The 16153-nt window shown below is 45.8% G+C and overlaps 1 protein-coding gene across 2 annotated transcripts in view; it reads right to left on the bottom strand.

The window, feature by feature from the left end:
- Positions 1-8272: 8272 nt before the first annotated feature.
- Positions 8273-16153, bottom strand: part of LOC147150929 (pyruvate carboxylase, mitochondrial-like) — a 147252-nt gene continuing 139371 nt past the window's right edge. For both annotated transcript variants that reach the window (XM_086018546.1, XM_086018556.1), the window contains exons 22-27: positions 15683-15862; positions 14210-14384; positions 13174-13247; positions 10601-10741; positions 10280-10381; positions 8273-8460 (exon numbers count right to left, since the gene is read on the bottom strand). In XM_086018546.1, coding sequence (XP_085874672.1) covers positions 8311-8460; positions 10280-10381; positions 10601-10741; positions 13174-13247; positions 14210-14384; positions 15683-15862 — 822 coding nt within the window. In that variant the 3' untranslated portion in view covers positions 8273-8310. The remainder of the gene's footprint in view (positions 8461-10279; positions 10382-10600; positions 10742-13173; positions 13248-14209; positions 14385-15682; positions 15863-16153) is intronic.

The following is a 16153-nucleotide window of genomic DNA, read 5'->3' as shown; positions in this document are numbered from 1 at the left end:
ATCGGTATTGCTTCTAAAACGTTAGCTTTCCATTAACAGTACTGTCATTAGCGATGACTATTCAAAAGTATTCAGCTGTAATCCCATTCATTGACTGTAGAGGGCAGTCATGCAACTACAATAACTCTTGATTTTTCCACATTTAGTTTGAGGATACGTTGCTTTTAGTTTCAGTTTTCAAACAACGAGGTTGTATCATCTGCTAAAGCTACAGAGCTAGCAATAGCCTTGTTGAGCTTATAAAGTCAATAAATCTGCCACCAAACGCAAACTAACTAACGTAAAGTTCTCAAAACGAATGGCTGTGCGACTGTATCAAAAACCCCTATAAAGATATAACAATTCAATTAATCCCTCATCCGGATTCATATGTCTCCAGTCCTGTAAATCCAGTAAAGTCTCATGTGATTATAAATTGAATTGACCGCATGACCTTTTCGGTGGTGTTTTAGCGCAGCTTTGTGGTTGGTTGTGGTAAGAACATAACATTTCACATTTTCAAATCGTCGCTTTGTCGTTCCTAGGGAATCACAATGTCCTATGACTGGTGAGGTCTTTCGAGGTACCATGTTGGTGGTGCCGGCTATATTACAACCAACAATGAAATCAAAAACTGCAGCATTGGGAGATCAAAACCACTTTAATCAAATTATGATACAGTAATGTTTGTAATATGTGTGTGGTCATTGCAAAGTTATTGACAGTCATGACATAATATAGCGCGTATGAAACAAACAAACAAACAGCACAAAATGGTGTCTGTTCTGTTCATAAAAAAAATAAGTGCAGAGTGACTCTCAACACCATTATTATCTCTATTGTATGATGAAACTTGAGCGAAATTTAAGACTTTCAAATAATTTCATAATTTACTGAAATGTGCTTATGTCACATTTGAACAATGAAGGGAGGTAGAATACAACATATTTATATGCGTAATAGTTCCTCACGAGAGTCCTGTTGGTGTGAATTTTCCAAATTTCCATTTAATTTCCTTCTCTATTTGCGGCACCTGCGTCGCGTTTCGTCGTATTTGCATTTGTCATGCCGCAAACTGTGAAATTCGGCACGTCAAACTCGAGCTTGACCCGGTGAGACAAAATAGAATCGACTAAAGAAGAATGTCAGCCGTTAGCAGGGTACGTTTTGTTTTGGGTAAACGCCAGATTCCCCCGAGGTGCTCCGCTGATGAAATATGAATACAGCTACACAACAGTGCTTGAATATTGATGTTGTTTGCTGCTGGCCTTGGTGTCTGTTCTTCCACATGCTCAGAGATGGCTCGAGCACACAATTTGAACGCGATCCGCGGGAAGACGCGAAACGTCTGCCGATATGCTTTAAAATGGCAATAGACCAAAAATGGAAAAATATGCGGCCAGCCTTGGACACAGCGGCCATTCCTTGCATGTGCGGCCACAAACAATTTCATCAACTCATTATTTTCTATAGTGCGCATATTGGGAAAACCCGTTGAAACCGACGCCTTGGCCACCTGGGGGCAGCATAACGATATAGAACAGACATCTGAACACCTCACTCAGTAAGGGGTAGTAATATCAGTCGTTTCTTTGCAGAGGATAAAGAATATGCCTCATATTACGCTCCTCCACGGCCAAGTTGAAATATCCGTTGCTGAAAGGGACGCTTTGCCCTGGCACAGGCCCGTTCCTGGCTCGCAAAATGTTGATTCGAGTTCAAGCGAATAATTCATTTCACAATAGAGATATTGGCAGTCTCGCGCTTTACATAGCTGCCTTTGGCTTTTTTGGGAAGCAACACGCCGGCACAGCGACTTGGCCAGGACGCCGGCATCTGATTGCAATGGGAGCGGCTCTCCTCTTGTCTCATTGGCACTTGAAAGACAAAGGGTGGGGAATCTTCACATCAACATCACCAAAATCAAGTCTCATTTGCAAACAGATTGAAGAAGAAAATGCGATTTACGCTCACTCGCATTTAAAAAACGAAAGCTCTTTTCTTCCAACGACACACTCAAGGTCCAAGTGGTCACTGGTACCGCGTACCTGGCCTTGCGACAGTGGCCCGGACATCAGTCCCAAACTACAGGAACATCCCAGTTCCCCACAACTCCTTGAAATGGCGCGACAATTATCGGAATCGCCTGCACAACCGTCACAGTGCAGTATTGTACTTTGTAACTACTGCACTAGCGGTCACTAGGGATGTCACGATATCCAAAATGTCACCATACGATAATGATCACGATATTGTGGGGAGGTTGGCGATATATATATAAAAAAAAAAAACTCACGATATTGTAAAAAAAAAAAAAAAAAAAAAAGAACTCATATTAAAAAAAAATAAAAAAATCACAATATTCTGTTTTCGTACATAATTGCAGCATTCGCAAAGAATGGCTTGGCCAGTCATGTGCTCCTCTTGGCGATTAGCATGGGTCTTAAACATAGGTGGAATCAAATTAAACGGCACTAATAAACGAACCGCTAGAGGGTGTTGCAACTGCACGAACGGAAAACAACTTGGGCTTTTAAACGGATTTGCTGCCATTAATGCCGTGGCATGACGACGCCGATATAGTGCGGCGATTCTAATATCGCAATATGGCGATATTTCGACATCCCTAGTGGTCACTCTACTTGATGACTGTCTGGCTTTGTTTGCACAGCTGTCACTGGGAGGTACCACGACACAAATGGTACCCTTACATTTAGACTAGAAAGACTTTCTATACTTGGCCGTCATGTTTGTTTGTGACTGCAATACGGGCGTAGCTCAGATGAGACAAATTCCTTGTGTGTTTCACAGACTTGGCCAAATGTGATTTTGATTCTGATTGAGGTGCACCTGCAACATCTCCGGTGCCAGCATTTTAATTCTGCGTGCCACTTGGGCGTCACCCGCAGCCGCGGAAACTCTTGATTTCCCGGGATGCTTCGTGACCGCTCTCTCGGAAGGTCTCCCATCCAGGCTGCGGCTGAAATGAACGAAGGCGCAACTGAAGAGGGTGCCGCGGCTATAATAAGATTGTTTTTTTGTTTTTTTTTTCGTGTTCATTTTAGCTTTGTTTAAACAGCGCGTTTCGTACACAAGCTAACTCAATGTGCTTCACACAACACTTAAAGGAAGCATTTTAATGCAAAATACAACATTCAAAGGCAAATGGATTTAAGACATTAGAAATACTAAATAATCCAAGACATTTGAAAGAAAAGTAGAGAAATAAAAAGTAATTTCGTAAAATTAGTAAAAGAACATGGGAAAATGTGTTGTAGAAATGCTCTAAAGGACCGCCATACTTAGCACGTTTGCTTGGGCTCGACAAATTGAGCCAAGTCTGCAAGACCAGCAGCAGAACGCTAACATCTATTCTAGCCAGTGTAAAGTCTCCACGATTGGAGAAATATGTTCCGGTCAGGACCCGAGCTGCAGCTGTTTGATGCTCTTTTGAGGGAGTCCAGTCAGAAGACCGTTACAATAATCAAGTCTACTGGAGGTAAAAGCACGGATAAGATTTGATGTGACTGCTCAAAGTCAGATCCGAGTCTATAAGCATCCAGCGTTTTGGACTTGTTTTTTTTTTTTCCATCTTTAAAGGCAGCGACTAAGTGTTTACTAACAACAATCCTCTTTTCTTTATCGCCCCAAAACGATTACCTCAGTCTTGTTTTCGGTGAAGGAAATTTTGGTTCAACCAGTTATTAGCTTGATTTAATCGGTGACACAGCACCTGAATTGGGCTGTTGTCATTTAGGGACATAGCTAGATCTAGGATGTGTGACATCTGCATATCCAACATGGGCGTTCTGATGAATTGGACGCAAAGGTAGCAAATACAGGCTGAACAAAAGGGGTCCAACGACTGAACCTTGAGGTACCCCGCGTCATGGCCACTCGATCAGATTTCAAACGTCTAATGGTCACAATATAACTACCTCTTTTCCTCCAAACAGGCCCTGAACCATTTCAGGACTGTTCCATTTTGTACGGTTGTTGAAAATCATCTTTTAGAAAGGGCATAGGGAACGCAAGTGGCGAGACGGTTATTGCAAGACACCCGCCCCCCAAAAAAAAAAAAAAAAAAAAAAAAAAATCCCATAAAAGATATAAAGTTTGCTTGGAAAGCATGTAATTAGGACAATATGGGGCCTTAATCCCAGCAGCGCGCAGATGGAGCGATAACACTGCTCAGTGTGTCGTCTGTCATCTTAAAAGGTGCGCCGGAGCTGATAGCAAGCGACAGACTGCACTAAATCACAAACGCCGCACTTTGTTGTCACGCTAACAGCCTGAGATGATGACACGCTACACCTGCACTACAATCATAAACATCCAGCTATCCTTTTCATACGGATGGATGGCAACAGAGATGGGTTGAAAATGAACTTGTGTGAAAAAGGGGTTTGGGTTGATTTGCCACAGGGGGCGCTCTCGGTCTGCTTGGAGAGAGACAAAATAAAGTGTGGTTTTTTTTTTTTCCCTTCTTTTTAGTAAAACACGTGCGTGCAGCGTCACAGATGAAAAACAGTCCGCTCTTCCCCAGACAGCATCCTTTTGGCCTGAATGTGCCTGTTGCCACGGCAACAGTGCACCGTTCTCAAAGCGGAGGTGCACATAGGCAGACAAACGCACACTCGTCCTCCCCTCGTCTGTCTCGGCGCGCCCTCATGCCTTCATTCCCGTCTGGGCTGCGCATGGCGGTGTTTCGAACGCTGTGGTGCCTTCAGATATACATGGAGACGAGTGTGTGTGTGTGTGTGTGTGTGTGTGTGTGTGTGGTGGGGGGGCGCACTTCACAAGTCAGTAAACTGCAGTGTTAGTCATTTTTTCGCAGAAGATAAAGAAAATATGCCTGCAATGTTCGCAAGGCAAAGTGAAACTACGAAAATCTGACCAGCATTATAAATGCATCGAGAAATTTTTGTTTTTTTTTAACACCCAAAATCACAAACACTTGACATATCAGGGAGAAACTTCCCAAAAGCATTTTCCAAAAACAAACCAAACTGTTATCAGTCTACATGAGTTGCTGCACCGTTTGTGTTACAGTAATGCCATCATTTCACAAAATGTAAACAACCGCTTTTTTCCACATTTTTTGGCTTCAATTCAACGGCCATTGTGCTGGTCCTTCTGGTACGTGTGCCTTGGCCACCTGGGGGCAGTATAATCAAGACATGATATACAAAACAGAGCCAGTCTCAACTTCTCAGTAAACTGCAGTAGTAGTCATTCTTCACAGAGGATAGAGAATATAAGAATATAAATATCTGTCGCTTTAAGGGTTACAACCTTGATGCTAATTTCATTAACATATGTACAGTGTGTTGCATTGTTTGTTAGCATTAAGCAAGCTGATTTTCCTAACGTGCTTTGATGGGGAAAAAAACAAGCTAGCTTGACAGTTAGCTTCAACTGGGAGTGCCATTAAACATCGCGGAGCCTCTTTTTTGAAGGATTGTTCACAGTCTGCCAAACTAAGTACGTTTTGTGAGACTCGTTTTATAAAATGACTTATTGCGGTCAATCATCAAAACAAACTCCAGCCGGTGAGCGTGAAACATCAACACGTCAATCACAGCGACAAGAAAAGGCAAGGTTGTAACAGCAAGAAGGTCGGACCACTTAGCGGCAGTGACGCTTCCTCCTCCAACTTTGCGTTCGCCTTCCGCCCGAACGGGCGGCTAGCATGTCATTAGCCGAGCGGCGTCCCAAACTAGCCGCAAAAAACGCCATCCGCGAGATCGTCAGGCGGCCGATCGAGGATGCCGCTCGCGAGACGGCCGTGATTGATTCCGTGCGCGCCGTCCGTGTTTAACCCATTTCGCCTTTCTCAACAGCTCCCCAAAACCGTCGGTCGCCTTTGGAATTACCCTTGAAAACCTGAAGTTCGCCCAGAAATTCAACACTTACAACATGATTAATATCTCAGCCCCTGTAGCAGGCAGAAACATAATTCCAAAAGAATTAAAGAGCTTAGACATGTGGCTTTCACACAGGCAGAATTTATTATTATTTACTGTTTCAATCGAAGATGTAAAAATAACGTGTCAGAGCAAAAGAGAAGCACTATTTTAATTAAAAAAAAAAAAAAATCGATCGGTAATTATCGTCCTCTATTCTGTTACAAGGACGTCAATATCGTCATTGTCTACAAACTATATCATATTACGTTCGATTGGTTCCACTGGTCGTGCGCGTCGTCTAAATGTCACTGCCGTTACTTGCTTTAATCAGAGCTCCCGGCGAGCGACGGCGTCCGCCATTAGCCTACCTCCGGCTCGAAAAAATTCCACGACATCCTCCGCGGTCTCGCGACACCGTCACGTGACTATTCTGATGCATTAAATTGGCTAAGAGCCGGAGAATTGGATTAAAAAAGGACAGTGATGTATCCGCTGTGCCGGCTTGAAAGGTAGAAAGACGCAACAGCGCTCCCGGCTCTAGTGGTAGAAACGCGGTTCTGCGCTCCCGAGCTTAATGGGTTAAGCAGATACCCTGCAAGGTGCGGCGGCGCGTCATCATCCATCATCTGGCCGCGCGGGAATGTCCTGTCAGTCACCAGAAAAAATGGCCACAAGAGATTAGAGTGAATGCGGAGTTGAAAGCGCAAGACATGCTGCTTGACACGTGGAAACAAATACGACCTAAGAAGAGTATTTCTCACAGCAAAGTGACAAAACAAAATCAGAGAAGCGGGGAACGAGGTCGGCAATTAGAATATAGCTGCGACATTGTAAAATCTCAGCGATTCCGGGAATGACGGTCCCGGTTCCGCTCGATTCTCGGTTATCGATGCCCAACCCTAGTTACGGCATTGAAATCAATGACAGCGGCACACCAACAGCAGGCTTTGTTATTTCAACTTTATTCGTAGGTAAGAGACAACAATTACAATTGGCGCTCTTGAGACGTAATCACTTCCCTTATTTTGTAGTGTTTTTGCTGTTTCAGTTGTGCTTCTTATCCAGTACAGGTTACACATCCGCACCTTTAGCAGCCACATGTAAACTAACATTTTTGCGAGACATTTTGCATATGAAAGCGTAAACAAACATTTTGGTTGCATGTAGATATAGATTTCTATATAGAGAGTTAAAAAAAAAAACACACCCACACATATATGACAGTAACTGACCAGTAGAAGTTGTAACCTTAGAAGCAAACAATTTCTTTTGATGACCTGACGTGCGGAGGGTGTCGAGGATGAGCCGGCGCTCGGGTAGACGCGGCGGCGGCCCCGGGAGCCAACCGTCCGCCAGGACGATGACCAGGGGAGAGATTGTGGGAGGAGCAGCAGCACCGGCGGGGAGGAAAGGGGGCGGGGCCACGGCTGTTTGAATTGACCATTGGCTCATAGTTAATTCCTCCACACTGTTTAGCGTTGAGAGATTTTCCAAGCGTTCAAGTGCTCGTGTTTGGCTGAAGAACGCCTCCGTGTTTGTGAATATGTCATCTCGTTTTGTTTTTTAACCTCAGGAGGTGCAGCGTGGCGGGAGCCGCTTGGAAATGTGCTTGCGCGCACACAATTAGGCTAATGTATGCAAGGGCACACGTTGAGGAATCGGAGCCGCGCCGCTGCTGCCGGGAGTCTCCGGAGTCTCTTATTAGTCCGGCTAATTTCACATCACTTGACAGAGTATTAATGAAGAAATGAATCAGCGGAGCTTCACGGGGAAAAAAAAACCAACACAGCGGGCCTGCCTGCCTCACGTGGGCGCATCATCTCGTTTACGCCTCACCAAGTCTATATTCCGACGCGAGGCGGAGTAACGACCGCTCGCTGCTATTACTGATACAGTAACACGACTTTGGCCGCGACGACAAGCCGAAGGAACGCCCAAGCAAAAGAGTCCCGACTTCCCGACTGGATCACACATTCCCAGAATGCACTTGACACGAAAGCTTAGAGAAGATTAGAAAGCGCCTTCGCACTCGGCCTCCAAACTTTCCGAGATGACGGAAACGGAGTCAGTGGAGCCGATGGCTTGAAGCGGCGGCGCCTACTCGATGCGGGTTATCCGAGCACACCGTCGGTACGCCGGTAACTTTTGATTAGTAGGTCGTGTTGCGCGCGTTGCGGTCAGTTTAAGACTAGTGATGGAATGTAGCTCAGGCAAAACTAATCCTCATCCGGGAGAATGACTAAATAAAGCACTAGTTCACATTGTCATCTATTATTGTGCGTGTCTACTCTACGTCCTCCTTGCTACCTGGAGATGCCGCCCCCCCAAAACAAAGCCCCGTACCTCACTTGCGGCAAACTATACGATAAGCCCCAACAACACCCCCCCCCCCCCCCGCCCCCCCAGCCCCCGCCCTCTCACTCTACTCCTCGATCTCCAGGATCAGGTCGTCGCCCTCCAGGGAGGAGTCGGCCACGGCGTGCACCGCCTTGACGGTGCCCGACAGCGGCGAGTTGACCACCGTCTCCATTTTCATGGCGGAGAGGACGCACAGAGGCTGACCCTTTTCCACCTGCAAAAGGGAAAGCGGAGTCAGTCAGCGCCAGAACCGGGAAAAAGTACTCGCTCGACAATTACAGGAAAGTAATTGTACTTATGTACAATTACAGATGCTTGTGTCTAAAAAAAAAAAAAAAAAAAAAAAAAAAAGGGGACACTAGCAAAAGATGAAATCCTGACTCAGTGCTTTGAAATGGGTGAAGGTAAAACAAAGTATCACATTAAAAATGTATTTTTACTCAATACCCATTTTGACAACTTGGCACAATGGGAAAAACGAGTCGCACGCAAAATAGTTTCACTCATTTTTTTTTTTTTTTTTTTAACCACCTCCCGCCCTCGAAAAATGCGAAAAAAAAAAAAAAAAAAAAAAGATACACAAACAACAAGTGACACACTGTTCCCTTGATTGTCAAGCTTTGCTCATACACAAACCTCAACTGTGGCTTTGTCACGCGGTTACCATGGTAACCGTCAGTGGTGTTTTCTGGCATGGGCATTATGTGCGGCCACACGAAAAAAACTGAAACGTGAAATAGTTTTCCAGTGTGTAACGGCGTGACAGCCGAGCATTGGTGTTTGCGACGGGAAATTGTGCCGCTGATGTTTGAGTGCAACAATACAAGTGCGAGGGATGAAGTCACATCGATTTCGCCGTTCACTGGCGCCAATTTGGCGTCGGGGGGGAAGGATGGAACGTTTGCCAAGAAAGAGACGGAAATTGCGGCTTTGCCAAAGTTCTGTAACCAGCGAAACTGGGAGGCAGCCATGTTGATTGGCCACCGCATCCTAACCTGGACCATGATTGTTGCTGCTAATTGTTCAAACAATGACGCTCTTGTTAGCATAAGCATTTGACGGACAATCTTCTCTGTCATTTTTTTATTCTTCAAGTACACCCATTGGAAATGAAAACTGAAAACTTAAAATGTGTGCGAACACTCAACGAATCAATTTGAGCGTTTCTGTGAATTAGGGCGATTTCTGTCACTTACGATCATCACGCCCCGGGTGGAAACTAAATGAGTCGATTTGAGTGTTTGACCTCATGGCAGTTAGTTTCTTGGCATTCTGAGTTAATATGAGTTAGTTGGGGGTTAGGATCTGTAGGAGTTGGGAGTTAGTTTGTAGGAGTTTGTTGTGTATTTGCAGGAGATAGGTGTGTGGAAGAGTTAGTCTGGAGTTTGTTGGAGTTAGTTGGGGGAGTGTAGGAGTTAGTTGGGAGTTTGCAGTGGTTATGATTTTTGTAAGAGTTGGGAGTTTGTAGGAGTTAGTTGGGAGTTTATAGGAGTTATTTGGGACTTTGTAGGAGTTAGGTGGCAACGAGTAGGAGTCGGTTGGAGTTTGTAAGAGGTAGTTGGGAGTTTGTAGGAGTTAGTTGGAAGTTAGCTGGATGTGTGTAGGAGTTAGTTGCGTGTGTGTGGAAGTCAGTTGGGGAGGTGTAAAAGTTAGCTGGGAGTTAGGTGTTTGTTGGAGTTAGTTGGGGGGGTGTAGGAGTCAGTTGGGAGTTTGCAGTGGTTGTGATTTTGTCAGAGTTGGGAGTTTGTACAATTTTTATCGGAATTATTTTGAGTTTGTAGGAGTTAGTTGGTAGGTAGTTGGAGTTTGGGGGGGGGGGTTCGTTGGAATTGATTGGAGTTGAAATTGGATTTTATTTGCTTGCTTGCCGTCACTTAGCTTTAGCCACATTAGCATGATAGTGAAACCACCTTTTAGCCTTTTATAAATTCTCAAGTATAGCACATATCCCTGACAAATCTACGAAAGCACAGTAAGAAAGCGCTTTTATCCCCTGAAAACCCCGAGTGTGATTGTGTGTGACAACAGCTGACCTTGTCGCCCACTTCCACTTTGACCTCCAGCACTTTTCCGGGCATGGGCGCGCCCACCTGACCCTTGATGGACTTCTGCGCCTTGGGATGGAACTTCATCTCCTGGTGGGGGGAGATTTCGGGCATCCGTCATCGGTGACAAATGCGCTCACAGGTGTGAGGAGAAATAGAACGTCATCATCGCTAAGCTCTCTCTCCATTCATACACATCCTCATTGTTTACTTGGAGCCATTCATCCTCCGTTTGCGCGGCGTCTATCATTCATCCGCCCAACGCGGCTGCCTCTCCTTCTCTTTGCAGCGCCATCCATCACGTCGTACCTTCATGGCCACCGTGTCTTTCACCAGCACCGATCTCAGCTGGCCGTTCAGCTCAAAGAAGACTTCCCTCTGGCCGGCCTTGTTCAGGTCGCCCAGGGCCAGGGCCTTGATGTGCAGGATCTTGCCCCTCTCCAGCTCCACCTGCGGGCCGAGGGCGCAAGATAAGACGAAAATGGTAGGACTCGACTTTGGGCGGTCGGCCCCCGTGGCCCTCGGATGATTCGGTCCCGCTGGTCGGCTCGCGCCTCGGCCCGCCGCCTAATACAGGAATGCTCGTAAGATCCTTGTGTTTGTGCAACGCTGTGAGCGAACGCTCCTTTACCGCAGGAGCGTCCGCCGGCGCGAAGCGGACGACGCGTTGAGCTCTCACGGCGTCTCCGAAACTCGAACCTCTCAAAACGGCTTTCACGCTAGACTTAACGCGACCTTATTAATAACCGGTCGTGCAATGAGATCGTGTGTGTGTGTGTTTGCGTCTGCAAATATGACAAGTGACAGCACGTGTATGTTGCAATCGGTGTTTGTGCAAATCTGAGTTTACGTTCCTGTCAAACACAATTAAAATGAGACTGAATCACCAGCACGAGGCCGGCCAAGGCGAGGTTTTTATTAGCCGCACGTGTGGGTGAGTGACAGCAATGTGCGTGCGTGCGTGCGCCCCAGACTCCGCCTTCAACACTTTCTGACGAGTTTTGCAAGGGACTGGAAATGAAGTGTGAGACGACGCCAGAGGCTCCTCGGCTGTCTACTTTCCCGACATGTCAACAAGTTGAGGATTTGTAAACTCGCACTTAGCAATCAGTCAGATGTGCCTTATTCGATTCATTCATTCATCCATCAGGGCTTCTAAAATAGCCTGCGAAGTGAATTAAGAGATTTGGCAGACAGCATGTGGACAGGGGCTGGCGTGGCCGCTTTAGAGCGCATCCTTGTTGGCAGCGAGTGTGCGCCAAGTCACAGTGAGAGAGGCGGAAGCACAGAGGGGAGGGGCATATCCAAAAAAAAAAAAAAAAGTCAGATTTGACAGTGTGGGCACTGATAACAGTGCACAGGCGTGGCCGCATTAGAGTGCAACGTTGTTGGCAGCGAGTGTGCGCCAAGTCACGGTGAGAGAGGCGGAAGCACCGGGGGGGTAGGGCGTACCTAAAAAAAAAAGTCAGATTCGACAGTGTGGGCACTGATAACAGTGCACAGGCGTGGCCGCATTAGAGCGCATCGTTGTTGGCAGCGAGTGTGTGCCAAGTCACATGAGAGAGGTGGAAGAACAGGGGGGTGGGGCGTACCCAATGTGGGCAGTGATAACAGTGCACAGGCACGGCAGCATTAGAGTGCCTCATTGTCACGGTGCGGAAAATCCCAGTGAGATATACTCCCATCCAACAATACATTTCATATTCATATTACACAATGACGACCACGGCGCCAATTAAAAATGATTATTATCTTTGTAACGGTTACATTTTTTACATGTATTTATTTGATATCGCCTTTGTACTGGATCGGTTTGGAGGTCCCCCAAATGCCGACAAAGTCACAAAAGATGACAGTTAAGCTCATCTTGCTCCTTTGTAGGGCGGAAAAGTTGCAGAAACACCATGAAAAGTGTCTGATTTGTTCTCCGCTAGGAGAGCGAAGGGCGCCTTTCCATTTGTCTCCCTCGCCTCCTTGCACAGGCCATGAAGCAGCGCTTGTGAAAAAGCAAAAAGTTGTCACATTCTGACGAGCTTTCCTGGCTGCCGCTAATTGGACGCCATACGGTGGAAGTGCCCATTGTCATGACAACAACAGGCTCGTTGTTTTGCGCTGGAGAGGAATGACTGATGGGCGGAGCGGAAAGACCGTCAAGAGAAAAAGCGTCGAAAAAACCCCCCAAAAAACCCAATCAAATCAAATCCCTGCCAATGTTGGAGTGGCATGTTAGCGCTCTGCACTCCGGCTCAATAGCATATCTGAGCGATCGATGCAACTGTTGAATCTTTGATAACGCGGCGGCGGCGGCGAAATGCTGCTCCTCGGGTCCCCGAGCAATATAAAAATCAATTAACGCCAACCCGGAGCCCTTCTGCCGCCGTCAAATGAAACACGCTTGCCCTTGGCCGCGCGCAATAACTTGGCATGCGCGCGCGCACAACCCGTAATGAGAATATTGATATTGTCGAAAAAAGCAGAAATGATTCATCAAGGCGGATGGGAATGTGCTCATTTCACATACGAGGACTAAATATTGCAGCAGGTGCAAAAAGGAAATGAAAGACGGATGACTGACTGACTGCAATGATGACATGAAATACTTTGGGAACATGGCGGGGAGGGGGTTCCCTTTCTTCTTCATCGAACACCGCTGCAGCGCAGGGCCGGCCGGTTGCTTGTTGATGAAAGGCACTTGAGCGGCTCCAGTGTCAATTGCGCTCGACACATGAAAAGTAGGCGGCACTTTCTGCAGCCGGCCATTCATCAGCACAAGCGCACTTGTCAAACGACTCATGAAGCGCTCGTTACAAAGAAATAACAAGCAATCCCAGTTACCTCCTGTCTGCGTCTCGTGGGTCTGTCGGGTCCGTGTCAAAAGTTACCTCAAACTCCTCGGCGATCTTTGGTCCGTCCAGGAAGAGCCTTGTGCTCAGACAGTCCACCGGGCCAAAGTTAGCTGCAGCGGAGGAGGAATAATAGTAAATATGCTGCATAGACTGTGTGTGCGTGCATGCGTGCGTATACGGTATATACAGGATATATACACACAGGATATATATATGTATCTATATATATATATATATATATATATATATATATATATATATATATATGTATCTATGTATCTATCTATATATATGTATATATGTATCTATATACATATATACATATACATATATATGGTATATATACATATAGATGGTATATGCACTTTCTTCTTTCATTATTGGTTTAATTAAGAACAGATCTGAAATCTATTGTGTGAGTAAAATGCTGTTAATCCCAATGGATTGGTCTGTGTGTATTAAGTTAAATTGACAGGCATTTTGAGTTCAAAGAAAGAAAAATTAAATTTACATAAAAGACATTCAAAATACTTCATTTTTCATTATTTTTTATTTTACAAAGAAATCGTAATCGTAAAATCGGGTTTGAGAGAAAATAATCGGGATTTTCTTATTAGGCAAAATCGAACAGCCCTAATGTATACCATATATATGTATACATATATATCTGTATGTATATATATATATATATATATATATATCTGTATGTATGTATATATATATATATATATATATATATATATATATATATATATATATGTGTGTGTGTGTATATATATATATATATACGTATATATATGTGTGTATATATATATATATATACACACATATTATATATATACACACATATTATATATATAAAACACATTGGATAAATATTTTGGCTCATTTTCAACCTGTTTGCGCTAATTGTGTGTGTGCGCATCTATAAAGAGAAATATGCATCAATTTGCGTAAGTGTCGGAACTATTGCATGTCTTTGCCATTATTGCTTGCATCCGCATTTTTATGACACATTCCAATTGCGAAATTGCAGGCTGACAAGAATTTGCCGCGCATCATCCCAACCCACCGGTGAACTCCTTGAATTCCTGGAAGACCTTTGGGTACATGGCCGCCGACATGACGTCTTCGGGCGTGATCTCTTCGCCAAACGCCGCCCGGAGCCCGTCCTCCAGGCACTTGAAGTCCATCGGCGGCAGAGAGGCGCCGGGGCGGCCGTCCACGCGGGGGAGGGACTTGAGCACCTGGACCAAGAGGAGAGTCGGCCGAGTCATTTTCGATGAAGGTTGAAAGCGGGTCGAGATGTTACGTCCCAAGGAAAACACTCGTGGGACTCGCAAGGCTTCGTCAAGTGTTAAGAGCTGCTAAGGTTCACGGCGTACTTCTCGCCTTTCCATAAAAGCTTTCACCTGCCTTTGACTTCGGAAGACAGGGACCATCGCCAGAGAGTAAACTCAAACAAACTCATCCGAACCGTTTGTGTTTCCGCGTTGCCGAAAAGGCACCGGCACGGGCCTCGCCGAGAAGCTATTTGTCACGCCGCTTCCACGGCGGCTGACTCAACGCGCGCGTCACGGCGACACTTCAAAGATGGCGGCGCCACTGAAGTCCCCGCTCACGATTGACGCCGCGTCCTCCGGAGGTCGCTTGAACAAATGGAGACAAAGGCTCGCTTACGATTATTAAACGGCACACTCCCACGCTCTGCGTCAATGAGTTTGGCCCGAAAGACGTCTACGTAAGAACAAAACGCCGGGGGCCACTTTCCTCCTCTTGGGGGGCGTATTTGCATGAAAAAAACCCAACAAAAAAAACGCTGGACTGACGGCGTGTGGCGTGATCGGCGAATGACCGCTCGCCAACTATTTCAGGCGTCATTAAAGAAACATGACATGTGCCGTGCTCAAAATGCCCACAGCTTCAGCACAGGGAGCCGATGATATCACCCTGGTGTGTGTGCGTGTGCAGCAGCCATCCGGAGATGCTTACTAACGAAGCGCATTTTAAAGGGGGTGGGGCTAGAGTAGGACTGATTTCATTGGACAATACTAGCACTTTTAAAATTGGCAACAAATGTTTTTTTTTTCTTGAACACATTGCAACAAAAGACAAAGATCGGTTGATTAATTGGTTAACAGAATTTAATTCTGCTAAATATCGGAATATCTGTAGGCGCTACCTTACAGTAGACGTACATACGATAATGTCCTCATATGTGGGAAAGGAGAGCCACAGTTTCTGCTGGACCTTTCAGCGGTGTACTGAATGCCGGGAAAATCGTTTTTTAAAAAATTGCACATTCACGTAGGAGCTGCTGTAGACCACAGCTCACGAGCAGACACTCACACGCATTCATTATGTTTAAAAACTGACGTTAGATCAATTTAAGTGTGTTGAAAGCGTGTCGGGAGCATAAAACGCCTTTTTTTTTTGTCTATTTCATGAATTTTCACATACTGGAGGTGTGTTTGTAACATATTGTGTGCGACAGAAGGATTCACTGAAGCGCTTGTGTGCGACTTTATGGAAGCGCTGCGATTACCTTGGACCTAAAGGGCTCCGGGAATCCTCCGTGCGGTATCCCAACGTAACCCTGAAGGAACTCCACCACGGACAGAGGGAAGGACAGCTCGTCGGCCCTCTCCTCCACCTCGGCGCGGCTCAGGTTGTTCTGGACCATGAACTGGGCCAGGTCGCCCACGATCTTGGAGGACGGCGTCACCTAAAGGACGCGGCCACAGTTGAGCGCCACACGGAACAGCTCCCGGCAAGCAAAACATTCATGAAAATCGCATGTGCCTCTTGATTATTTATGGCGGCGGCTCATGATGCTAAACGCAGCGTTCATTTGCATCACAGCGATGAGCAGAACACCCGTGGACAACCGGAGACACCGACGCACAAATCAGAGATGTTTATTTGACGTAGTCTCCGGCTGACTTATTCAACGCTCATTGATTGCGCTTTTTTTTTTTTTTTTTTTTTAACATAACGCCTGTCTACAGGAATGCCG

This window comes from Filicampus tigris, chromosome 2 (assembly GCF_054856515.1).
Source record: "Filicampus tigris isolate MCC_2025a chromosome 2, RoL_Ftig_1.0, whole genome shotgun sequence".
Classification (NCBI taxonomy): Eukaryota; Metazoa; Chordata; class Actinopteri; order Syngnathiformes; family Syngnathidae; genus Filicampus; species Filicampus tigris.
Note: the sequence above shows the minus strand (reverse complement) of the source record. Positions and strands in the feature narration are given on the sequence as shown.